At 44.7% G+C, this 25,614-nt stretch overlaps 1 protein-coding gene across 4 annotated transcripts in view; it reads right to left on the bottom strand.

Annotated features, from left to right (window-relative positions):
• Positions 1-25,614, bottom strand: part of RELL1 (RELT like 1) — a 74,276-nt gene that overhangs the window by 23,684 nt on the left and 24,978 nt on the right. For all 4 annotated transcript variants that reach the window (XM_081097698.1, XM_081097700.1, XM_081097699.1 and 1 more), the window contains exons 2-4: positions 7,938-8,162; positions 6,038-6,109; positions 1,126-1,183 (exon numbers count right to left, since the gene is read on the bottom strand). In XM_081097698.1, coding sequence (XP_080953824.1) covers positions 1,126-1,183; positions 6,038-6,109; positions 7,938-8,162 — 355 coding nt within the window. The remainder of the gene's footprint in view (positions 1-1,125; positions 1,184-6,037; positions 6,110-7,937; positions 8,163-25,614) is intronic.

The raw sequence follows: 25,614 nt of genomic DNA, 5'->3' as shown, positions 1-25,614 counted from the left end.
GGGGCGTGCAGGTGGAAGCCAATGGATGTTTCAATCTCACATTGATGTGTTTTCTCTCTCTCTCTCTCTCTCTCTCTCTCTCTCTCTCTCATTCTCTCTCCCCCCTCTAAAAATCAATTATATATATTGATGCATATATATACATATGCTTTAAATATATATATATAGCAAAAAGTAAAACATGCTGGATGCACCACCCCCAGGGTAAGCAGGAAGGTCCAAACTCCTCGCCACATCACTCAGTCCCAACTTGCCTCCTGGCCCTTCTCACTACTGTCCGCAGCACGTTCTCTGGCCACCCCAGACTGGACCTTTCCAGATGCATCTCACACGTTCGTGCCCCAGGGCCTTTTCTCCTGGACTTTCTACACGCAGCCCCTTCCTCTTCTCTCTGCTTGTTGCATGCCTGACTCAGATGGCACTTCTTTGAACCTTCCCTGGCCTCTGGCAGGCCCCACAGTGCCCCTGGCACCCCGGGCCCTTACTTCCACAGCACCCACCATGGGGGCTCACACATCTCCATCCCCCACTACACCGAGTCCTCCATGGCAAAGATCTGAACGCCCAGTTCCAGCACAGTACCCAGCACACAGCAGGCTCGATAAATGCTCCTGATTGGAGAATGACAAGTTATATAGAAATTATACAGAAATACAGTCCTGTAATTAATTAGGGAGGAGTCATGGAAGTCTTTCGTATTCCTTATAATAACCCAATGAAGTGGGTGCAGTGGTCATCTCCATCTTATAGGAGATGGAACTTGACCTCGGAGCAGTCAGGTAACTTCCTCAAGAAGATGCTTAGTAAATCCTAGAGGTGAGACCCTAGCCAGGCCCCCACCCCCACCCCAAGGCTGCCACTTTCCCCATCACCATTCTCTACCACAGCAGTTCTCACTGGGTGCCTCTGCCTCCAGGGGACACAGACAATGTGCCCAGACATTCTGGAGGGAGGGGGACACTGGCATCCAGTGAGCGGAGGCCAGGAATGTTGTCAAACACCCCAAAGCACAGGACCTTCCTCACAGCAAATAACTATCTGGCCCAATGTCACCAGTGCCGAAGCTGGGAAACCTGCTCTGGCATACACTGAAGAAAATGCCCATAGCTGGGGAGGAGCACTCACCTCTCAGGATCACCGATGCTGTTATCTGCTACCATGGCCTTTAACACATCCGCATTTGCTAAGGGGGAATAAATGTAAAGAATTAGGACAGCACGAGAAAGAGGAGTAATCACAGAATTATCACATCAGAAAAGCTGTTGGAATAACTCCTGACTGAGCTCATTCAGTTCACAGATAAGGCCCTGGGGCCCGGAGAAGGGAGGGAACTCCAGGACAGGGTACCACCTGCCAATGCCTTTCCCCAGGAGGGAATAGAGGATGAGTGATGGAGAATCGACAGAGGAAGCAGCTCCAACGGAGAGCTGTTCCCTACCCATCACCCCGTGTGACAAGAAGACACTGCCTCCTCCTCTCAAACCAAAGGGAGCGCAGACATGCTCCACCGCATCCAGCTCACTGTGCTGAATATGTAAGAACATGTATGTCTTAGGAGCCCTGTGTGCTAATGACTTCTAGGTGCCCAAATAATAACCTCTCAACCCTGCCATGTCGTTTCAAGTGCATCCCACATAAAATCCCACGCGTAATATAATTTTCCAGGTGGGTCGTTTGGCTTGCCTCTGCATCCTTAACCACACAGTCCAGGTCGCTTAAAACTTTGTGTTGGTCACACATACAACTTACCTAGCATGGACTAAGTTAGATTACACTCCTAATGTTAATTTTTTTTCCATTGCTTTTCAGAGAAAATGGAAAGGAGGGAGGGAGGGAGGGAGGGAGGGAGGGAGGGAGAGAGAGAGAGAGAGAGAGAGAGAGAGAGAGAGAGAGAGAAAATGTCATCCTCAGGTGAGGAGAAAGGAAGGAAGGAAGGAGGGAGGGAGGGAGGGAAGAAGGGAGGTCATTTCCTCTCCCACCACTACTCTCTTCAGCTTTTTCCTTACAATCAAGGCAAATTTCCCAAGTAAGAACTACTATTGCCATCAGCCAAATGAGAGAACCTGGTATGTGCCAGTCCCTGGCCAAAAGCTTTACAGACCTCACCATGTTTGACTCTCCCGACAACCCTAACAATAGACAGAATCATCACCCCATTTTACAAATACAGAGACTGAGGCCTAAAGCCTGTCACTGGCTGGCCAGAGTCACACGGGCACAGCGACAGGCTGGACACAAACTGGTCTACCTGACTCTTTCACCTGATGGTCTTCCCACTCATCCAGGTCTCTACCCCAATGATTAATATAGTTCAATAGTTGACAGGATGTTTGCATAACCATTACAGCAAGTTTCAGAGACGTACAAGAGTTTGTAAAGGAATCCTTTTAGCCATAGTATAAATTGTGGTAAGAATTTCACAAAGAAATCCCTCTGCCTCCTGTGAATGGTCAGGGACACATGGAGAATAATCACAATACTCTTCATTGTTATTCTATCAGACCATGAAAGGGCCTGCAAGAGGAGCTCAGCTATGGAGTGGCAGGTACTTTGCAAATTCCATAATGAAAAACACCCCAATGACCTCGCAAACACTCCTCAATTCAGCCTCACTTGAAAGAAAACTTAAAGGTAACACTCTAGCTAATCCAGGACTTGAGATTAGGAGGAAAATAATCAGTGCTCAGGTCAGCTGAGAAATGCATCCTTCAGAGATCCTTATCTAGAGTAACCTGATTTGCAACATTCAAGCCATGATATGTTTAAGCCATAAACAAGCCTGTCACCATGAGCACAGGGGAAATACTACCCCGTTAGCCAAATTAGAAATGCAAAGAGGAAGACTCATCATACATCATGATTACAAATGGTTTAAAATACGTAAATATAGGCAAAGTAAACCTAAATAAATGTGGGAAATGGTACTGGATGAATCGCATTTAATTTTACTCCTTTTTTTCCCCAATGTTAAAGATTATGCTATGGTGTGCTTACAATGAAAAAGAATTATAAACCTAACACCAACAGAGAGGTCTAAACTGATAGTTAAGTTCAGAGTCTTTTAATGACAGAGACAAAGGAAAATAAAAATAAATTTGTTCTATAGAGGATTTAAATCTCAAAGGCAAACTGGAAAAGCTGGCTTATAACTGGTAAGAGACCAGAGTATGTCAGTAACCACCCGGCTGTGGTTTGGGAACAGGCTGGAAGCTGGAGGGGCCACGGCAGGAAAGGGACGTCCTGGGAGATCAGATGTCTCCTTGCAGCCAAGGAGGACCAGCGCTACACAAAGGGCCAGAGTCCCCACCCATTCTCACGGTCACTGGCCACATCACAGACAGACAGGTGAAGGCACTGACAGGGGAGCAGGGTAAAGAATCAGACAGAGTCTGGCCCGTGTGGCTCAGCGGTTGAGTGTCGACCCAGGAACCAAGAGGTCACTGTGGTTCGATTCCACGTCAGGGCACATGCCCGGGTTTCGGGCTTGATCCCCAGCAGGGGGTGTGCAAGAGGCAGCCGACTGATGATGTTCTATGTTTCCATCTCTCTATCCCTACCCCTTCCTCTCTCTCTGAAAAAAAAAAAAAAATCAATAAAGACATATTAATAAAAAAAAAAAGAATCAGACAGAAAACAGAGCCTTGGGTATTACCCTGACATACCTACTGGGAATTACCGCAGCTGAAACAAAAAGGCTATTCTCCAAAAGGACAGGACATAATTAAAAACCAAAAGAACAGACCAATTTGCCCTTGAGTGTGGGAGGTAAGGAAATGACACAGAATGCCTGCTCCAGGGGCCCAGATGCTCCTGCTGCTGTAATCAGAAGAAGGGCTCCCTGCAGGCACCATCCTGCCACACTGGTTGCGGCCCGTGGGCAAGTTTCTTACCCTCTGAGTCTCAGCTACCTCATCTGCAAAACGGGCCTACCTCATCAGGTAGTTCTGAGAATTCAATGCTTTAATGTTTCTAGAGTTTTACAAACTACCCCAGCTGTACACTTTAACCCTTTCAAAGAAAGAAGTTTACCATCCCTATGTAAACCACAAAGGAGGCAGTAACTGCGAGTGGTTAAGTATAGACTCTGGAGTCAGATGCTAGAGTTCCAAGCCCAGCTCTGCCACTTCCCAGCAAGTTAGTTCAGCACTAGGGGCCTCGGTCTCTCACCTGTAAAATAGCAAGAAAGTACCTGAATCACAGAGTTACTAGTCCCTGAAAAGCCCTTAGAACAGGCCTGGCATGCAGCCAACATTCAGGGCGCACTATGAAGTCATACATACGAACTTCAGCCCCTGGCGAAGTTTCCACAGGTGACCGACTTCAATCAATTCAGTACTTCGTCCAGTACTCACAAATTTAGGAGCTGCTTCCGCTCTCAGAAGCCCAGAGGCCTCCAAGCTCCCCAAAGCCACAGGCACGGGAGCAATGAAGGGGCTGTCCACACCTCACTGGCACTTCTGAGACGGCTGAAGCTTCTATGCCGAGAACATGTTTGTGTATTTCTTGTGCAAATTACAAACCACTTTTCTATGTGAAGGAAATATGCACCATTGAGTGTTAAGAACAGCATCGCCAAATACTGTTCCCTGAAGGAAGATCTCTGGAAGACAGCTCAAAATCCAAGCGTTCTGGTCTTTTTTGTTCTTCTTTTAAAGGCCATTATACTAAGTCTGGTTTTACAGAAACTGAAAGCTACACTTGAGAGAGACCCAGGTAGGACTAGGCTGCTCATGAACCACGTGAACTCAACTACCTGGAGCCTTCACATCTTCATCTATAAAATGGATATAAAGCTAACTTTAGAGATATTTTGAGGATTAAATGAAATTATACACATAAAGCACCTAGATCTATACCAAATACATGAAGCACACACTGTAAAGAACAATGAAAATTATCCTGAATCCTAGGGAATGGCTGTTTCTCTAAGTCAAAAACAGTGACCAACTGCCTGGGCCGGGCAGCAGCTCTTGATAGAGAAGAGGTGCAGGTTGAGGTTCTCCAGGGAAAGGCTGGGGCAGAAGAGCAGGCATTTACTGGGCCATACAGAGGCATTTCACCTTCCGGACAAATGGCTAAGCTGCATCAATGCACACCATGTGAGTCAGCACTGATGGGCAAAGACAGTGCCCACAGAGAACGTTTTATTTTCAATCCTCGTAAAAATCTAAAGTATGAGGATCTGCAACCATTGGGTATGTGGGCAAGGAGATGCTCAAACCTCAAAAGTTGCCGAGGGCACAGAATCATCCTATGGTGATGACCCTATTGTATCTGATCATGATTAAATTAACCCGCCATGAAAGAAGATGGTGGTTTAGAATACATTTCAGAGGCGGGAAATGCTTAAATCCATAAAGGTTAAACATTTTAAAAGTTTGCACATTTAAGAATGATCACAGAACAGACAAATGCACAGAGACAGAAATCAGAGTAGCGGTGGCCAGCAGGTGGTAGGGGAAGGGGATAAAGCTTGGGGGGGGGGGGGTAACTGCTTAATGGGCACAGAGCTTCAGTCTGGGGTGAAGAAGTTCTAGAACTAGAGACTGGTGATGGTTGTACAACACCGTGAATGTACCTAATGCCAATGAATTAGGCACTTTAACGTGGATATAATGGTAAATTTCACGTTATGTGTATTTCACATAAAGCACAAGAAAGGAGTAGATAATATTTGAGTGCTTATTATACTATGTACTTAATGTGCGGTGTGTCACAACAATGCTACCAGGTAAGTGTTGTTATTACAGAGGGGAAATGAGGTAATTCTCCCCAGAACTGAGAGACGAAGCCAGGATGTGAAGGTAAGCCGCCACCTCCAGGCCTGACTCTGCAGCCCTTAGGCCAACTGGTTCTTAGAAAGCTCATTTATTTGAACTGTTCATGGTTGGACAACGCTGGAAGCTGAGCTTCGGTAAAAGGTGCTGCCAATAACTTCAGAAAATCGACAGGAGAGGCCATACAAATCCTGACTCTTCCGAGCAGGTTCTTAATAAAACATGGGAATACTGAATTGCTGCGGAACACTAAAACATACCTTCATTCTTCATGATGTAGTGGACAATTCGCCCCACAGTGTCACTATTTTCATTCATACTGTCATTCAACTCTGAAAGAGAAAGGGAAGGGAACGATGTTACAATTGGTCACCTGAACTGAGTAGATAGGACATTCCCTCTTGGAGCCGAGACCTCACTGAACAGTCTTCAGAAGCTCAGCCGATCACCCAGGGTGCTGAGCACCCAGGCTCCCCTCTTTCAGCCCCGACTGCCTGAGGCAGAGCACGCAGCGACTCCCTGCTTCCACTGGACGTGAAGAGCATCGCAGTGGTCCATCAGTCTCGTCTCAAGTCCAAACACCCACCCACTTTCCAAGACAATCACTTCATGCGTTGATATCAGTCCATACCACTATTATTTCTCTCTCAACAGTGTGTTAAACCCTTAGGGGAAATGGAAAAAAGTTAATTGAAAGGAAAAAAATTATTCTTGGATTATTTTAATTGCAGTGGAACTGCAGGGTTTTAATTTGTTTTTTTTTAATTGGGTAATGTAATATTCATCCATGTTTATAAGACTCTCCTTTCTTTTAAATACACTTCCAGATGATCTTAATTTTGGCCATAGTTATTTGCCCACAAAATCAGTTTACTCTGAGAGACTTGTATAGGTGATAGTCTTTGGGAAAAAAAATCAAACCTCTACTCTGAAACTGGTCTGTATAATTTGTTTCAATAAACAAGGAAGAGGAGGGCTGACACACTCCATGGCAGTTCACAGAGCATGAACCTGGAGAAGGGCCTTCTCCAGCACAGACACTTCCTCCATGAGGATGCTCCTCCGTGAGGATGCGTGTCTGGTGGGCCAGTGCAAATGCTGACTGCTAAGCCCACCTGCAGAGTGTCTAGAAAGGAGAAGGTGGGAGGCTCCGCTGTCTGTTGACAAACACCCAGCTCTGATTTGCTCATAAGCTTGCTCATGACTCATCCTGCAGCCGAGTTCTTTCTCTGCCTCAAAGGTCAGTGGGGGTGGGAAAAACCAACAGGCCGGCAAGCTGGCAAGGAATGAGGAAGCTTCCCCCCACTCCACCCTTGGGCTGGCTTGAAGGGTGACCTACTTACTGCAAATGTCACCTTCTGCAAAAACTGCCCTTTGAGAAGCTGAAAGAGACATGGAGAGTTATCTAGACTCCCCAAGACTCAAGTTAGGAAGCATCCCTAACGGATGGTTAGAAAGAACATCCATGGAGAAAACAGAATTTCACCTCTTAGGTGTTTCTAAATACCACCCAACAACTCCTCGTTAAGAGGAAAAGGTGAGCTGCCCTAAAGTTAATGCTAAGACACTAGTTTGCCCTTCTTATACTGCACTATTCATACAATCACTAATTTAAACATCATAAACTCCAATCTCCTAGATTTAACACAGAGCTCCCCTAGTCAAAGTAATACCCCCCAAATGGTGAGATCCACTGACTTTCCCATCATTTAAATTAGAATCTAATTCAATAATAGTAGAGAGAGTTAATATTTACAGAGTGGCCATCTGTGTCCCACATCCCATCATCTTCTAAGTTTCACAATAATCCTTTGAGGTAGAGATTACTATACTCATATAAATGAATTAAAATTTTAATTAAATTAATTTAAGTTAAATTATACATAGCAGAGATTCAAAGCATATGTAACTTGCCCAAGACCACAAGGCAAGTAAGCGTAATTACCTGGTAAGTATTTAATAAATGAAAGCCAAGTTTAAAATGGTAGGTGTTATTATGGTGTCATCTACACTGACGCTTACTATACCACCTTCGGTTAGCATGCATCATCTTGCCTCACAGGGATGGAATATGTGTGTGTGTGTGTGTGTGTGTGTGTATGACTATTTTCTTACTTAAAAATCGTCCACACTCCCATAAAAAGAATCCACAGCACTCACCTATCTTTTCAACCTTTTCCTCCTCCGCATCTTGCTCAGCTTCTGTAGTACAACGATAGCCTTTCTTCTTAAGCAGGTGGCAGATGAGGACGCCAAAGAGCCCCATGATGAAGAACACCGGGACAAGCACATACGCGATATATTCTGGGTGTCCACTCCCAGCACTGTCAGTGGGCGACGGGGTCGTCTCTGTTTTGGAGTGCAGCGTGTGGCTGCCGCCACTGTCTGTAGGAAGAAACCCGCATGGCTGCGTTAGACGTCTGCAGGGAGCAAGGAGAACCCCACGACTTGGGGAATGTTCACATTAAATCCGAGTCTGTGCCCAAAGCCATGGCTATCCAGACACTAGTGGGTCTGGCTGTTCAGGCACACAGGTGAGGGCCCCATCCTGTTCCTGCTACTCATGAACTGGGTCCCACCCTGGATAATGTTTTTAAAACCTCTCCAAGCCATCCTCTGCTTCTTCACCTCTAAGAGCACCTACACAGCGTGGAATAAAAGCCCAGTGAGCACAGTGCCCAGCACAGAGCACACACATAAGCACTGGGTGTATTACTGGCTCAGACTCAGGAGACATGGGTTCACGTTCAGGCTCCATCTCTTTGCAGCTGTGTGACGCTGATCGATGACAAAAACGATGCTTTGGCTCCACTGTGAAATGGGCATACTAATAGTACCTACCCACCCTTCTACGCTTGTTACGAAGATGAAGTAAATTAATACATGTGAGACATTTAGAACCACTTCTGCAACATAGGAAATGCTCACCACATGCCACCATTCAGGGCACCTGTGCCATATCACTGGGCAAGCAGAACAAAGAACCTTGTCTCAAGGAGCTTCCTAGGATTTAGCAAACTGACAGATGTACAGTATGAAAAGGGAGAAAACCCAGGATGGCATTAAGATGTTGGCCCAGGGGTGCAAGCATAAAAATGAAAACATAAGCACTTGTTTATTCATTCACTGATCCAAATGAACGCATGAGGTCATTTACGGATGCCCTTTACGTGACAAGCTCCCTGCTGGGAGCCGGATAGAGAAAGTGATAAACAATGTGGCTTAGCCAGTGCCACCTTGGAGCTTGCAGGGTAGCACCGGAAACAGCCATCAAACAAGTCAACTCATGGGCAGGTCATGGCAGATTCGGAGAATGCCATGGAAGACATGCCATTTTCAGAAGAAAAACATGACAGTGCGTACCTATTTTATGACTTCAAAAATAGGGCAGCTGGGAAGGGAACATCTTTTGGGGGGAAAAAAGGAGAAATATGCTTTTAGATGTGTCAAAACATATTGGACTCACATCGGGGCAGCCGGATGTCTGGGCAGGCCAGCAGGGTGTCAGTTAAGCTCCTCATAGGAAAGTAAGTAACCTAAGAAATGGCCAATTAAAATAACAGAGAAAGAACAAACTGTATAGAAAACCAGCAAAGTACCAGTTTTCAAACACAAAATGCAAGAGAATTATCAAAGAAAGGGGTTCAGGTAGGATGAGGACTAAAAAAATACGTGGGCTTTGACAGAAATGAAGCCTCACCATTTGGAATACTCAGAATAGAAAGTGATAAAGTGAGGTTTTCTACATCAAAAAGATCCATACATATTGCGTAAGATACCCAGAAATCAGAAAGCTGTATACATTTAATTTCAAGCGCTCTCAAGAGTATTTTGGTGAAAAAAGAACCTGTGTTGTAATGATTACACCGGGACAGATACATTTCATCACTGCAGCAAACAGTACCAAACAGGAGCCTAATTTGCAAACCAGGGGGCAAAGAACAAAGCCACCTCTCTTTTCACATGGAAATATCCATTATCTCTGAACTTGAACATGAAAAGAAATTGCTGGTTTCTTAAGTTAGTAAAAAGCTACATTCATTATAGGCAACCTCTAGAATTTCAGGTAACCTGTATATTTTTTAACCTGTATATTTCAACCTGTTTTTTATTGATTTTTCTTCCAAGAATCACAATAATGAATGAATGAATGAATGAACACACACACTACATATACGCAAATATATCACCTACATGAGGGTTTGGCCTCAAGCCTTAAGTTCAGAAAAAAACAGAAACATTCCTTTAACTCCTTTTATAATTCTACATAAGTTTTACTTATTGATTCCTTTTTACTAACACATTCCATACACGAGGCGTGGGTGAAGCAGGCAGCAGGCTAAGACTGAGGGTGTTACTCAGAGTCATACTGTTCCAGTCTGGAGGTGATACATTCTCTTTGGGGAGCAGTAGGAGACAGGGATGGAAGCAGAGGAGTTGAAAATTGGAGCCAAACAGCACCTTCTGAATGAGGTGGTTGAAACTGTGTCTTTATCATTAATTTGACATCTAGCAAACCCTTGCAAATACTACATATTTACAGTGTTTGTGACTTATGAACATGTATCAGTCACAATCTGATAATTATTCTACCATGAAAAACTGGAGAAGACATAGATCTAAATGAGTGAAACTTGAATTACAGAGCGATGCAATATAGGCACTAAGGTTACAAAGTCAAGACTGCCTGGAATAAATAACAGCTTGGCCACTTACTAGGCTTGTTACGTTGGGCAAGTTATTTTAGATACTGCACTCAGTTTCCTTAACTGAAAAATTGAGTCGAAATGACTGTACCTTTCTATGATGATTTCAAAACTCGGCCCCAACATACTCTGTGCTTTGCCTACCCAATAGAGTATGTTGGAAGTGATCCTTTGTCAGCTTCCAAGTCCTGTCTCTTGGGACACTTGCTTTTGGAACCCAGCCACCATGCTGTTAGGAAGCCCAAGCTGCCCTGAGGAGAGAAACCAGTAATAGTCAGCAATTTACCAATCATGTAACTGAGTCATCTTAGAAGTAGATCCTATAGCCCCAGTTGCTGCTCTGTGGAGCAAAGATGAGCTGTTTCTGATGAACTCTGCCCAAACTCTAGATTTCTAAGCAAAATAAATGGTTGCTATTGTCTTAAATCACTAAGCTTGGGGATAATTAGTTCTACAGCACTAGTAACTGGAAGATTACCTCATGGAGTCATTGTGAGGATTAAATATATTAATAAGTAAAGCATGTAAAAGTGTCTCAGAAAAGATAAAACACTATAGAAGTGTTTAGTCATTGTCTTGACAGGAACAGCACTATCCAATATAGTTACCACCAGCCACAAATAGCTATTTAAATTTAAGACAATTAAAATTAGATAAAATTAAAAATTTAGTTGCTTGGTTGCCCTTACCACATTTCAAGTGTTCAATAGTCACATGTGGCTAATGGCTACCATATTGGATGGATCAGGTAAAGAGAATATTTCCATCATTCCAAAAGTTCCATTTGACAGCTCATCATAGACTATCAAGAATCACTAAAAAGCAAAATGTTGACTGGAGATTCTACTGTGATCTACCTTAGCAATTCAATGAAGAATAAATTATAAATCATAAGTAACTATTCACAGATAATGCCTAAATCATTTGTTAACATAGATAAGTTTAGCTTTCCTTCAATTTACACTAATAATTTGCTTAAAGACACTGTGTCCACCTTCCTCCTTCACTGCCAGCTGAAGCGCATCTGAATTATGAACAAATTATTTGAGTCCAAATTAATAGCAAAGGTTGTTGCAGCATCTATATATATAAAAGCCTAAGCGACCCGAATGCCAAAACAACCAGAACGGCCAGTCGCTATGATGCGCACTGAACACCAGGGGGCAGATGCTCAACGCAGGAGCTGCCCTCTAGTGGTCAGTGCACTCCCACAGCCAACCTCCTGCAGTCTCTCCCCTGGTCGACAGGCCCCAGCTGGCAGCTGGCAGCTGGCAGCCACCAGCCACCAGGAAGGAAGGCCCTGATTGGTCCTGATCGCCAGCCAGGCCTAGGGACCCCACCCGTGCACAAATTTCATGAACTAGGCCTCTAGTTATTTTATAAAAGTCAAAAATTGGCAGCATCTGCATGTTTGACAATGGGATAGTAAGAAAATACCTAAGTCAATCATAGTCTACCATTTGATATAATAAAATGCATCATTTGAAACTATTTATGAAGATATGAGAAAACACTTATGATCCAATGTTGAATTTTATAAGTTAGATTCAAAATCTTACATACAGTATGACCCAAAGAGTAAAAAAAAAAAAAAAAAAAAAAATGCATAAAGGCATAAAACATACAAAGAAATGATTCTGGGTAAGTGGATAATAGGATAATTTAAAATTTTATTTGTATGCTTTTCTGTAATTTTCCAAAATTTGTACATACATATTACTTTTGTACCAAGGTAGTCAATGCTTTAAAAAAAAAAAAAGATATAGAGCAGAGGTTGTCAGCCAGTTGGGAGTCACAGGCCTCTCTGTAAACTTATTGGATGCTATAGTTCCTATTCCAAAATTTTGCCTCCAATTTTTGTGAGCTCTGAAACCTAGTTAATATACAAGCAAGTGACATGACACAAATGATGCCCACATTTTTGCTTGAGCAACATGGTGGACATTGGTTTAATTCACTGACATTAGAAATATCTGAAAAAAAGTTTGCTTGGTGTTATGGATTGAATCTTGCCACCTTCCTAATTCATAGGTTGAAGTCCCAAACTCAAGCATCTTTGGTCATTACAGTGGACCCTAATTCCACATGACTGGAGAAATGTGTAGACAGACATTCACATAGAAAAATCATCATGTGAAAAAAAAAGGCAGACATTGGGGTGATGCTTCTACAAGCTAAAGATTGCCAGCAAACCATCAGAAGCATGAAACTGATCCCTCCTCACAGCCCTCAGAAGGAAACAACTCTGCCAACCTTGATCTTGGATTTCTAGCCTCCAGAACTGAGACAATACATTTCTCTATTTTAAGCCACCCACTTTGTGGTACTTTGTTACAGCTCTAGCAAACTAATATACTTGGCATGGAGAGGACAGGATCACGAGCTTGGTTTTGAGCATGTACAGATAGAGGCAAACAGGGGGACATTGAGATGGAAATATCTATTAAGCAATTAGATCTACTCCATGAGGAAGCAGAGGAAGAGAAGCCAGGGGCCACCCTAGGACACAAAGGAAGGAGTTTCTCGAAGGAATGAGAAGTCGGCTAGGTAAAATGCTGCAAGAGAGAACTAAAATAAGAGGGAAATGTAAAATGGTGTAGGTGCTATGGAAGAAGTATGGAGGTTCCTCACAAATTAAAAATAGAATTACCATATGATCTAACAGTCCCGTGTCTGGGTATTTATCCGAAAGAACTGAAAACAGGATCTTGAAGAGGTATCTGCACTTTATTGCAACATTATGTGCAATAGCCACGCTACGGAAACAACCTAAATGCCCATCAGTTAATAAATGGTTAAAGAAAATGGGGTGCACACACACAATCGAATCCTAGTCAGCCTTAAAAAAGAAAGAAGTCCTGTCACAGGTGACAACAGGATGAACCTGGAGGACATTATGCTGAGTGAAGTACACCAGTCACAGAAGGACACAGACAGCCTGATTCTGCTTACACAAGATACTAAAATAGCTAAACTTTTAGAAGCAGAGGATATAACACTGGTTGCCAGATATGGGGGAGAGGGGAAGTGGGAAGTTTTTGTTCCTGTGGGTATAAAGTGTCAGATATGCAAGATGAGCACGTTCCAGAGATCTGCTGTCAACATTGTCTATAGTTAACAACACGGTGTGTGCGCTTCAACATCTATGAAGAGGGTAAATCTCATGTTAATGTTCTTACCACAACGAAAAGAAAAAGAACCTAAGAAGTATCTTTATAGACAGAGAATGTAAAACTAAGGCAAATGAGGCCACACAGATATTTCTAAGAACATGTGGGAAACCTTTAGTTTCTAATTTAGGCAGCAACTTGGAATTTTTTTTTTAAGTTTCTCCTTGCTGTATTTTACTCCCTGTTTGTCTATCATTTCCTGAAATAAACCTTAAAATCCTAACATAAATAAATACATACATACATAAAATGAATAAATACATTTTAAAAATAAAGTAGGAAGGAAAAACAATGCAGGGGAGACCCATGTGGCCTGGGAGGGAGCAGGTTTTCAATAGACTTAAGGTAAGGCGGAACTCGCTGGGCTGACAAATACAGATGGGACTCGGTTCACTCTTTCTAGGTGCCAAGTATGAGCGAAAGGGGTAGAGGAGGGGAAGGCATTTTGATTTGGAGCTTTGTTGTGGTGGTTGTTTCTAAGCGGCTGAACCCAGGTATTGACATGCAGAAAGACCATGGGAGAGTGAGAGGGAATAGGGAGTGATAACCTAGAAGAAGCCAGAAGGGATGATTTCCGCGTGAAGGAGACGGATTAAACACTTGACTAGGGAAAAAGACACTTGTTCCAGAAGCAGGGTGATGAGTTAGAGTCCAGTGTAGTGGGCATAAGGAAGTTGAGGGAGCAGGTGCCCAATACCCTCTATTTTCTCTTAACATATAATAAGAGATGGCATCTGTTGAGAACTAGAGCAGTCAGGGCAGAAGAGGGCTTGTGGGTTCAGTGAGGCTACCCAGAGAGTTGAAGAAATGGGAGAGGCCCGTGAAAAAAACTCCAAAGGCACTGGGGCACAGCTGAACTGTGCACCCCAAGTCTCCAATTGGGCTGACCCATGCAGGGAGAGCCATGGGAATTGCAAAGCCCAAGACAATAAAGGATTAAGCGGTCAGGCTCAGACAAAGTAGGCTGAGCCAGAGTAAGGAAAGGAACAGTTTGGGGTGGGAAGGTTCCAGAAGGGAGGGAAGTTTGGTGCAGAGAGTTTATTACTCTTGTTACTACTAACAACAGCTACCACATGTATGGAGCATTCATGAGCCAGCACTATGCAAAGCACTGAATCTCCACCATAAACCTATGACACTGTTAGTGGTATGATACCCACGTTACAGACAAAATAGGAGGCACAGAAAGGTAGAGCAAGCTTCCCAAGGACACACTCAGTAGCAGTGCCTGGATTCACACCAGGCAGTCTGGGTCCTGCCTGCCGGTACCCTGCTTCTTCTTCCTTCTCAAAGCCTACGTGTCTGCACAGTGGCAAGAGAAAAAATTCTGAGATGTCCTAAATTACACTATAGCAGGAGGGGGGAGGAAGTCAAGGGAAGTTAATCAATTAACAGAGCCATAGGCTTAAGCCAACAAAAGACTGGTCACATTCCTGAATGTATGTTGCACCTTTGAATCAACCTTCAGGCAGCTATTTCAGCTCTTATCTAAAACACACAAACCACCAGATGCTCTTGCTTAGGCCTGAACTTTCCAGATGTTGCCCACAACCAGTGCAGAAGCATCAACTACTTCTTCCTTAGGGACTTAGTCACCTATCCCAGAACTTTCTCTGCTTCACCTTCTCCCACCTACCTCTCACCCCCAATCTTTCGAAACAACCTGCATCTTTCTTCCCCAAAAGACGCCCGGCAACCCCAAGACGGTGGACATGTCTGTCTTCTCCATCCAGCCCAGCTGCTGGTGCTGTATGCCCCAGGACCTGGTCGTTTTTCTGGCTCAATAAACCCTTTCTTTCAGAATAACTTTCAGCCAGGAGGGTTTTTGTTTAACAATATGTAAAACAGGGCTCCTAACAGAGCACCATCCAACCACAAATGTCTGTTTAAGGTATATTTCAATTATTTTTTTCCAATAATATTTCAACATTTAGCTACTTTCCTGTTAAAATATTGAATACTCATTTGCTCTCATATTCTCCTTTCCCTTCACAGCTTAAATGATCCCCAAACTTCAAAACAATGGGTTCCAGTTAGAATAGTAAGAAGTAGAGTATGTTCTGAAAATGCCCAGCACCAGACTCAAAGCAGTTTATGAGATGAACTGCAAAACTTTACTCTTTGTCCGCCATCTCTGACCTCCCTTCCAACTCCCAATCCACAGCTCACCTGGGTCCCCTCAGCCTCTCCAAAAAGAAGCCCCACACCTCATCTCCAGTAGCCTCTGCATGTGATTCCCTTCCACAACATTACAAGGAAAAAAATGTCCAACAAAGACAGCATTTATCAAAATCCATGGGGTTTTCCTTGGACCAGACAGGCTTATTTAATCACCTACACTAGCTTTAGTGTATTCTGAGTCACTATGTATGCATCGCATGTTTTGCCAAGATCCCATGAAGAAGGTCAGAAAAGAAGATGTGAAACAAAAAAGACTGAAGACTGCAAGGAACTGAGGAAAAAGTATAAGGAATGGCTAAAAGTCATACCCCCAAAATCAAAAGCCATTTTCTAGCTTGTTTCCAAGTAATACTTGTGTTTACAACGGACTCCAATGGCACTGCAAGCATGTCAAACTTGAGGCCAGCAGGCTGCATGCCTCGTTTAAATAAATGAGGCATGGGACCCTCCGGCCACGAGTTTGACATGCGTGGCAGTATAACAGGTGAAAAACACTTAGTCTCTCTGATTCTGTCTTATCAGTAATTCTAGTCTGCATTTTTCCTGTGGCCTTCAGGCAAATGGCTCCTGCTAGAGCTATGCTAACATTAGAGGAATTCTGCTTGAGGCTCGAGCTTTTGGAAATATATCTAGCCCCTTGCCAGAAGGTACCACTCCTGAAGAGGTAGGGGAAAAGTACAAAATAATGATTGTTTATCAAACATTTGCAGGAGCCTCAAGACCAGACTCAGATCAACAGGGGTCAATGGACCGAAAACGAACAGATTTAGAGATTGCTCACTCTTCCTTGGATCCACTGGTACCTACATGTCTGTGGTCCTCAACCACCTCTTGCCCCTCTCATTCTCCTTTCCCTTCACATAAAAGAAGCCTGAATTCTGCACTCCCAAAGATAGATTTGAGGAACCTCTTAAAGCCCCCACCTTCTCAATTAGGAGCCTTCTCAATCAATAAACCTTTTCTTACTCCAACTACTAATGTTTTGAGTACTGACCTTTTGAAGCACTGGGCACATGGACTTTGGACCAGTAACAAGAGTGCTCACAAGTGCTGAGATGAATGGTGCAGAAATGGCATTCCTCAAAGCCAGTGGGCATCACCTGAGGGTTACTAAAATAATGGGGAAGACGATGGTAATAACCAGAGACTCCAGATAAGGAGACCTTGTGACTTCTCCCAAGCAGCTCTGTTCCAATCAAGGTCAAGAGCATTTTGATGGTTCTGATAGCTATTCTTTCCCTTTTATCAGGAAAGGGGTTGCATTCCCAGAAGCTAGAGTTTCCCAGCAGAGTGACCCAGCAACTCTGTGATGGGAAAGGGGCTTGGTTAGTAAATTGATAACCCACACCAAGCTTAGTTGGAAAAGAACTTTTAAACACACACACTTTTTCCTCCCACTTTTTTTCTTTAGCAAACATTCAAATCACAGTACCCAAGAGCAATCTATTTTTGGTCTAGATTACTGACTAACATCATGAGATATGCATTTCTCTAAATGGATTTTTCCTTATCCAGCTTTGCCACCTGCTACCTCCATGAACAAGTTACTTTACCTCTCTGGGCCTTGATTTGGTTAGCTCGAGCCACATGGGACTCTTTGGCCCCTTGAGTGTGGCTCTTCCACAAAATACCACGTGCAGGAGAACACGTACTGTGCGATTGAAACTTCATGGCCCATGCGCAGAAGTCGGTTTTCGGAAAGGAGATAGACGAAACAAGTATACAAGACGAGTGTGAATGGGAGAGTTGGAAGGGGTCGACCTCAGAGAACGTACCTCAATCAGAGTGAGGATGTTTTTAGCAAAGGCCAGCTTAGGAGTACCCTAATTAAGTTAATAACAATGTACCTACCTATACAGTTTAAGTTTAAAAAATTTGGCTCTCAAAAGAAATTTCAATCGTTGTACTGTTGATATTTGGCTCTGTTGACTAATGAGTTTGCCGACCACTGGGTCAGCTGAACAACTATGAGCTAGTACTGATGTCCTCTGTGGTTCTCAAAAGTCCAAAATTTCCCCCACTGTCTACAGCCCCATTCATTCTGGGTTGATGCTACTGGAGAGAAAAACATAAGCCCACCCGCCCACGTCCACAAGAAAAGATCCAAAACTATCTAAGAATAAACTCACTTCCTAATAAAACTGTAATAAAGTGGAGTGCTCAGTCTCTCTGACTCCTTCGTGTGTGGGCTTGTGTTTTCCCATGGCCTTCAGGCTAATGGCTCCTGCTGTAAACATGTTAAGCATTAAAGAAATTCTGCTTAGGGATTCAGAGTTTTTATTAAATCATCCCCTCCCATTTTCCCTTCCCTTGGCATAAAAGAAGCCTGAACTCTGTGCTTCCTTAAGGTGGATTAGAGGAACCACTAAGGTGCCCATCTTCTCAATTTGGCACCTTCTCTATCAATAAACCTTTTCTCCTCCAGGCTCTGACATTTTCAGTTTTGGCATTTTCAAAGTGTTGGGCATATATGGTCTTTGGACCGGTAACAAACCAAATCTGACAAACCCATTGTTAGCAAAGCCTATCCTGATGTAATGTGAGGCTATTTACAACCTCTATTCCACTGAGTTTACTGCATAAACATTTAATATATTTGCTTAGATGCCTCAGGGTTTAGGTCATAACCCCAACGGTTTCAGATGGTCGCAACTGTGAGGTGGGTACTATTATTTTAGAGAACAGGAAACTGACGTTCAGGAGGATAAATCATTTGCCCAAGGTCACACGGTTAAGAGCTAGTAAGAGCCTGGCCGAAAACTCGGGCAGATCATGTTTCTGACGGTGCTCACAACCAGATCAACTAGCTCCTGCAAAACAACCTCCTTTATTAAGTTAACTGGTTTAACACAGTTCAAATCAATTAGCTACACTAACAAAAGAAATCAATTAACTACACTAACAAAAGCAAATTCTACAAAACAAAACTGTCCTCAAATTATTCCTATTTGGGGATAATTCCTATTTTGGCTGTAGAGATAACCAAAGTCATAGAGCTTTTAAGATCATTCCCCACAGCAACAATTATTAAGACACAGCATTTTCCCAGACAAATTCATAAAGCTAAAAATGTATGGAGAGCACAAATGGGAAAACAATGAAAATCAGTATATAAATAAGTGCTAAATGTTGTAGTGAAACAAAACTTCAGGCAGTGGCCAACTTCCAAACACCTCCCAGATAAGCAGCTGCCACAGCCCCACCCTCCCCCACTCCGCAGCTGTGACAAGGCAGGGAGGGGACATCCAGACAGGGACCTGCCTGCTCAGAGTCTACCCACCCATGACACAAAACCCCTCCCAATGCACACAGCCAGTTACCTTTATTTTGTCCAAGTCCTTGAAATGCTACCACAATCCAGGAGCACAGAACTCTGATTCTGGGTAGAAAGACCACTCTGGAAACAGATGGAGGCCTAGACAGCTTTCCCAGCAAAACACGCCCACATCAACAACGCCTGGCCATGAACTCTTGACTGACAGATGCATTTGGCTAAGATGCCCCTTGAAAAATGCAGCTGTTTGAGGTTTCTGCTAATACGTATCTGTGTAAGCTCAGCTGCACCCTTGGGGGTGCCAAAATGGAGAGCTCGGGGCAGCAGAAGCACCCCAGGATCTGGAGACAGGCATTAAGAGTAAGGGAGGGAGTAAGTAGCCAAAGATTTCAAATAATGCCTGTGCTCAAGACAGTTCCTTCCCTACCCCCCACCCCCCCCCCAGCCCCTACTTTTCTAGTAGCTGAATGTGCATTCAAATAGCTTTTGTTAGAACTAATACAACCAAATGCAATCAAGTAAATCTTGATTGGAGCCTGATTGAAAATTTTAAACAATAATATAAAATTTAAACAGCTACAAAGGATATTTTGAGGACAATTGAGGAAACTGGGTTAGACAGTATTAAAGACATGTTTATTTTCTTAAGGATAATTATGGTATTGAGGTTATGTATAGGAAGTCAATCCTACTAGATACACACTAGAGGGGGAAATGCTGCAACTTGATTTTAACTAACTAGTTCAGCAAAAAAAGTAGGTAGGTAGGTAGGTAGGTAGGTAGACAGACAAGTAGGGTGGGAAATCAAATATGGCAAAATGTTGAATCTAAGTGGCTAATATACAAGTAACCATTTTACTATTCTTTCAACTTTCCTGTAATAAATGTTCACAAAGTATTATTTTATCATTCTTTTTAAATACCCTTTGTGGGACCCCAGTAATCATTTTTAATGGGAAAATGCATTTTAATTTCCAACCCAATTACTCAATAAGGCATGTTTGAAGCACAAGCCATACTTACTTAAGCTGTGGTTTCTCTCTGTGTTCCGCTGGAGTTGAGAAGGGAAGTAAATAGTGTGATCCAGGGGGAAAAAGGGACTTCAGATTAGGTTTCAAAAGAAAAATTGAATTTGGGTGGACAAAAAGGAAACAAACATTCTTGACAGGCAGGAAATTGGAGAACAACTGGAACCACTCCTGAACCCCAGAGAGCTCCCGGAACAAAGGGCTGAAACGAGGGTGATGTCAACATAAGGAAACAAAGCTACTTAAAAATAATGATGGAAACTACAAATAGTCTCCATTGCAGGTTTTCATTTAAACCAGAGCGGGGGAAACAACTTGGCAAAGTCGGAGAAAGTTCCTAGCATTCGCTGCAACCCTCTCAGGTTCACCCTTTGAAATGATTTATTGATTCATTGATTGATTGATTGATTGATTATATTTTTATTGATTTCAGAGGAAAGGAGAGGAAGAGAGAGATAGAAACATCAATGATGAGAAAGAATCATTGATGGAATCACTGATGGGAGGCAATCGAGCCCGAAAGCCGAGCATGTGCCCTGACTGGGAATCTAACTGTGACCTCCTGCTTCATAGATCGACATTCAACCATTGAGCCACACCGGCCAGAATGAAGTGATTTCTTAAGACCACGAAACTTCCTGACCAAACACAATTTCCCTAAGGGCACCAAAGGATTATAGGTAGACAACTACTACAGCCCCACAGCTGCTCCTGGGAGAGGACTGATTAACTTTAGGATCCCCGTGTGCTGAGAAGCAAAGGATCTCAACTTCTGGGCTCTTCCTGAACCTCCCAGAGCACCTCAAACAATGGTTTCCATTCAGAGGACAACAGAAGGCTCATCTGACCTGGCCTCACCCCAGACCAGAGCACGGTCATCTCACCAGTATCTGCCTGGGACACAGGCCAGGAAGCCACCAACCGAGCCTCTAAGGCAGAGAAGGCTCAGGAGCCCCTGGCAGACCCCACGCAGGAAGACACATCATGGGGTCCTCAGAGAGGGGTGTCAGCCAGGGGCTGCAGGGACCAGGAGAGCTCGGGACCTCCCTGAATCCCCCTATCCACTTTTCCTGTCCTCCAACCCCTTCCCTTCCCTTGCCTCTCCTCCTTCTCTTGTTATTTTTGTGCTGTCCATTTGGAGATTTTTAAAAAAATCTTTACTTACTGATGGCACTGTGTCTCCAGGGGAGGGCCTAGGTGGCTGGAGGACAGAGTGGAGAGAGACTTGGTGGACCTTTCTGCACCTTGCAGAGTGTAAGTGATGGCCACTCAAGAGGAAAAATGGGATTTTTTAAAAGTCATTTGGCCTGGCCGGTGTGGCTCAGTGGTTGAGCATCAACCCAATTCCCAGTCAGGGTACATTTCTGGGTTTCAGGCTCAATCCTCAGTAGGGGGCGTGCAGGAGGCAGCTCATCAATGATTCTCTCTCACCATTGATGTTTCTATCTCTTTTTCTCACTCTCTCCCTTCCTCTCTGAAATCAATAAAAATATATTTTTAAAATAAAATAAAAGTCATTTGTTTGAAGTGACCTTAAAGCAACAGAACTGCAGAAATCTAATGCTCCCTTCAGATTCTTTTCAAAAGGTAGTGTGTTATGAAGAGTGAGTTGCTACATTAAAACAATTTTAAGGCAGCATTTACCGGGTCTTTGCAGTGCAGCAGGCACTGTTCTAGATGCTTCATTACAATCTCATTTCATTTCCACATCGGTAAGGTAGGTCTTCTCATTACCCCCATCCAAAGATGAGGAAAATGATGGACACAAGGTTCAATAACAAGCCCTAATGTGGGAGGTGGGACAGGATCTAGCCCAGGCAACGTGACCCCAGGCCTCGCATCTCAGCCACAGTGTCTGTGAGAGCAGAGGCAGCCTTCAGTTCTATCCAGTGAGTGACACATGCCTCACAGTAAACAGGTGGGTTAAACCATCACTAACCACTGGGCTGGACTGGAGCCCAGGTCCACACTCACCCAGCCTAATGCCTTTAAACCCAAAAAATCTGCCTCTCTTCATCTGCCTCTATCATACATATGACTGTATTATGTATGATAAACATTGGAATGCACATGCATTTTTAATGTAAAAATCATCTGCATGAAAAATTATTAAAGTCAGCTAAAGCAAGATGAATTTGTATTGACTTCATTTAAAAAAAAAAAACACCTCAGCAGCATAATTTCCCATTATTAACTTAACTACATAAAGCAAAAGCTCACTCTAAAGTATTAGTTTATTTTACCCTTCCAGAACTCTTATGAAGGAAAAGGAAGATATTTTTCTATCTATGAAAAAAGCATCCCATCCATATATGTATTTGCACACTATTATCCACAAACTATTGTACTTGGAAGCAATTCAGTACTTGCCACAAACATAATTTGTACTAAACATGTTAATTACATGATATCTGAAAATCTTTCAGAAGGAAGAAAAAGGAAAGGAAGGGGAAGGAGGAAGAAAATCTTCAATCACACACAGTAGCTAAAGACACCATATCTACACTAATAAAAGAGAAAAATGGTAATTGGCGTACGGCGATACCTTTTTCATTGGCTAATCAGGGCTATATGCAAATTAACTGCCAACTAAGATTGGCAGTTAACTGCCAACAAGATGGCAGCTAATTTGCATATGTAGGCACAATGCAGGGAGGCGAAAGGGAAAGCAGGAAGAAGCCCCCTGCCACTGACAGTGATCGGAAACCCAGGGGGGAGCTAAGAGCTGGGGGGCAGGGCAAAGGCGGCCCTGCCCCCCAGCCATGATCGGAGAATCAGGCGCCTTTGCCGCCCTGGCCAGTTATAGCAGGAAGTAGGGGTGGAGCCAGCGATGGGAGCTGGGCATGGTCGAAGCTGGCAGTCCCAGGAGCTAGGGGTCCCTTGCCTGGGCCTAAAGTGAAGCCCACGATCGCGGCGCCCCCCGCTGCCACTGCAGGTCCCCACTGCCCGGGCCGGACGCCTAGGCCAGAGGCGTTAGGCCTGGGCAGGGGCGGAGCCTGCAACCGCAGGGAGCTGGGGGTCCCCTGCCCAGGCCTGACACCTCTGCCGGAGGCCTCAGGCCTGGTCAAGGGGCCGATCCGGTGATTGGTGATCGGAGGGTGATGAGGGTCAACTCCTCTGGCTGAGGCATCAGGCCTGGGTGGGGGGCGGAGCCGGGGATTGGGGGGATATGATGGTCCCCTTGCCCAGGCTTGAAGCCTGGGTCAGAGGCGTCAGGCTTGGGCGGGGGGTGGAGCAAGCGATCAGAGGGAGATGGGGGTCCCCTGCCCAGGCATGATTCCTGGGCCAGAGGCCTCAGGCCTGGGCGGGGGCCAGAGCCAGTGATCGGGGGGAGATGGGGGTCCCCTGTCCAAGCCTGACACCTCTGGCGGAGGCGTCAGGCCTGGGCAAGGGGCCGATCAGGCGATCGGAGGGTGATGGGGGTCAACGCCTGAGGGCTCCCAGTATGTGAGAGGGGGCAGGCTGGGCTGAGGGACACTCTCCCCCCACACACACACCCAGTGCACGAATTTCGTGCACCGGGCCCCTAGTACATATATAAAAGCCTAATATACTAATTGTCCCTCCAACTGGTAGACTGTTTGACCAGTTGCTATGATGCACACTGACCACCAGGGGGCAGACACTCCGACCAGTAGGTTAGCTTGCTGCTGGGGTCTGAAAGATCAGGACTGGGCAAGATGGGCCGGACATGTCCTGGAGCCCCCCTATGGTTCCTCCCCAGTCCCTATCGTGCACCGGTGGGGTCCTTCAGCCTGGCCTGCACCCTCTCACAATCCAGGACCCCTTGGAGGATGTCAGAGAGCCAGTTTCAACCAAATACCCACAGGCCAGGCCGAGGGACCCCACCTGTGCACGAATCCGTACACCGGGCCTCTAGTAAAAGATATAAAGTTCCCACCCAAATGTCACTTGATACTTTGACATTCATTGTTTTGTCTGAAACCTCTATCCCAAGAAAGTAGTCAAGAGGGTGGATGAGATATCATTTTGCAAATAAATCAGTGGCCCAACACGACATCACTGAATAGAGAAACAAGCCAGGCAGAACCAAAACTCAGAGCCGCTGACATCTTCCCCACCCATCTCACTACAGCGTACATCACTCTGGCATCCTGTGGGCAACCAAAAGCGACACTGATTTCGCAGGGAAATCCTCATTTATGTCAAACTCGCCTGCTTCCCCAAGTGGAGGTGTCTTTGTACCTCTAATCCCTATCACAGTTCCTGGAACACAGTGGAAGCACCTTAAACATCTGCTATGGATCCTATGGAAGCAGATCCCAACCTTCTGAAGGGCCCCCAGTAATTGATCAGGTGTCCATTCTCACTGTAACTTAGTAAGCAGTTTTAAGGTACTATTTGGTAGGACAGAATGTCCAATATACTTATACCCCCAAATGCCAACAGTTTTTAAAAACACAAATTCTTTTGAAAGCAGAACTGATACATCCCATAGTTTTACACTCTTGTTGGGTAAAGTCCTTTCCAAAAAATCTAACTATACCAGGAAGCCCTGTGCTCACCGAAATCAACAGAAGGTTCCACTTAGCAAAGATTCATAGGAAGACCACAACTGGCAGCACATGCCTAAGACCAGCTTTGGGGACTGGCCCTCTGCTGGATTTTTGGGGAACACCATCACATTCCAAACTGAGGAGTCCTAAAGGAGCCAAGCTGACACACCCTCAAGAAAGGCTCTGCCCTCTTTCCATGGGGTCGTGACCCCGAACTGATCTCTTCGTGCACATTCCTTGAGCGAGGCCAAGCAGGGAGTAGGTTAGAAATTATTTAAACTATGGGAGGAAGCTAAGCGGCAAGTGCCAGAGTAAACCACCAAATGGGAAGAGGACAGGCCCAGATGGCCTTTTCAGGCAGAAACAGCAAGACCAGGTTTAGGGGGTTCCCTTAGTGAGCCCCCTGGAACATCACAGAGACAGCTGGTGCAGAGGACCCAGCCTCGGGGAGCTAGGTCCCTGGTTTCTGGGTACAACCTGCCCCTGCAGGGCCAGAGTCCAGCCAAGTAATTTCCACAAGGCAGAAGGAAACACAAGCCAACCACGTGGGATAACAACAGGGTGTTGGCTGAGCTGGTTGGAGCTCAGCAAGGCCTTCAAAGAGGAAGATGGCCCAGCACTGGCCAGAAAGGGCTTGCCCTGCCTACACCCAAGGCCTCAGGGACAGTCAACTACTCTACCACCCACTGCCAATGGCAGCGAATTTGCGCTGAATGCTTATTTATGTGCCCGGCACTTTTTACTGGAGACATTAAAGAGCAGAGTATTGAAGCCAAGGTGGCTCATCTGGGGAACGGCCAGCATTTGAACCCAGGTCTGTTGCCATCAGGGCCCAAGCTCTGAGTGAAAGCTGTGCCCCAGAAAGAAAGGCGGCCAGAGCGGAAGCCAGCTTTCTCTTGGCTGCACTATGTTCATTCAACTAGGTTGCTAGCTGTGAGACCCCAGGCAAGTCAATTAACTA

Source organism: Myotis nattereri (genome assembly GCF_964212035.1).
Source record: "Myotis nattereri genome assembly, chromosome: 1".
Taxonomy (NCBI): Eukaryota; Metazoa; Chordata; class Mammalia; order Chiroptera; family Vespertilionidae; genus Myotis; species Myotis nattereri.
Note: the sequence above shows the minus strand (reverse complement) of the source record. Positions and strands in the feature narration are given on the sequence as shown.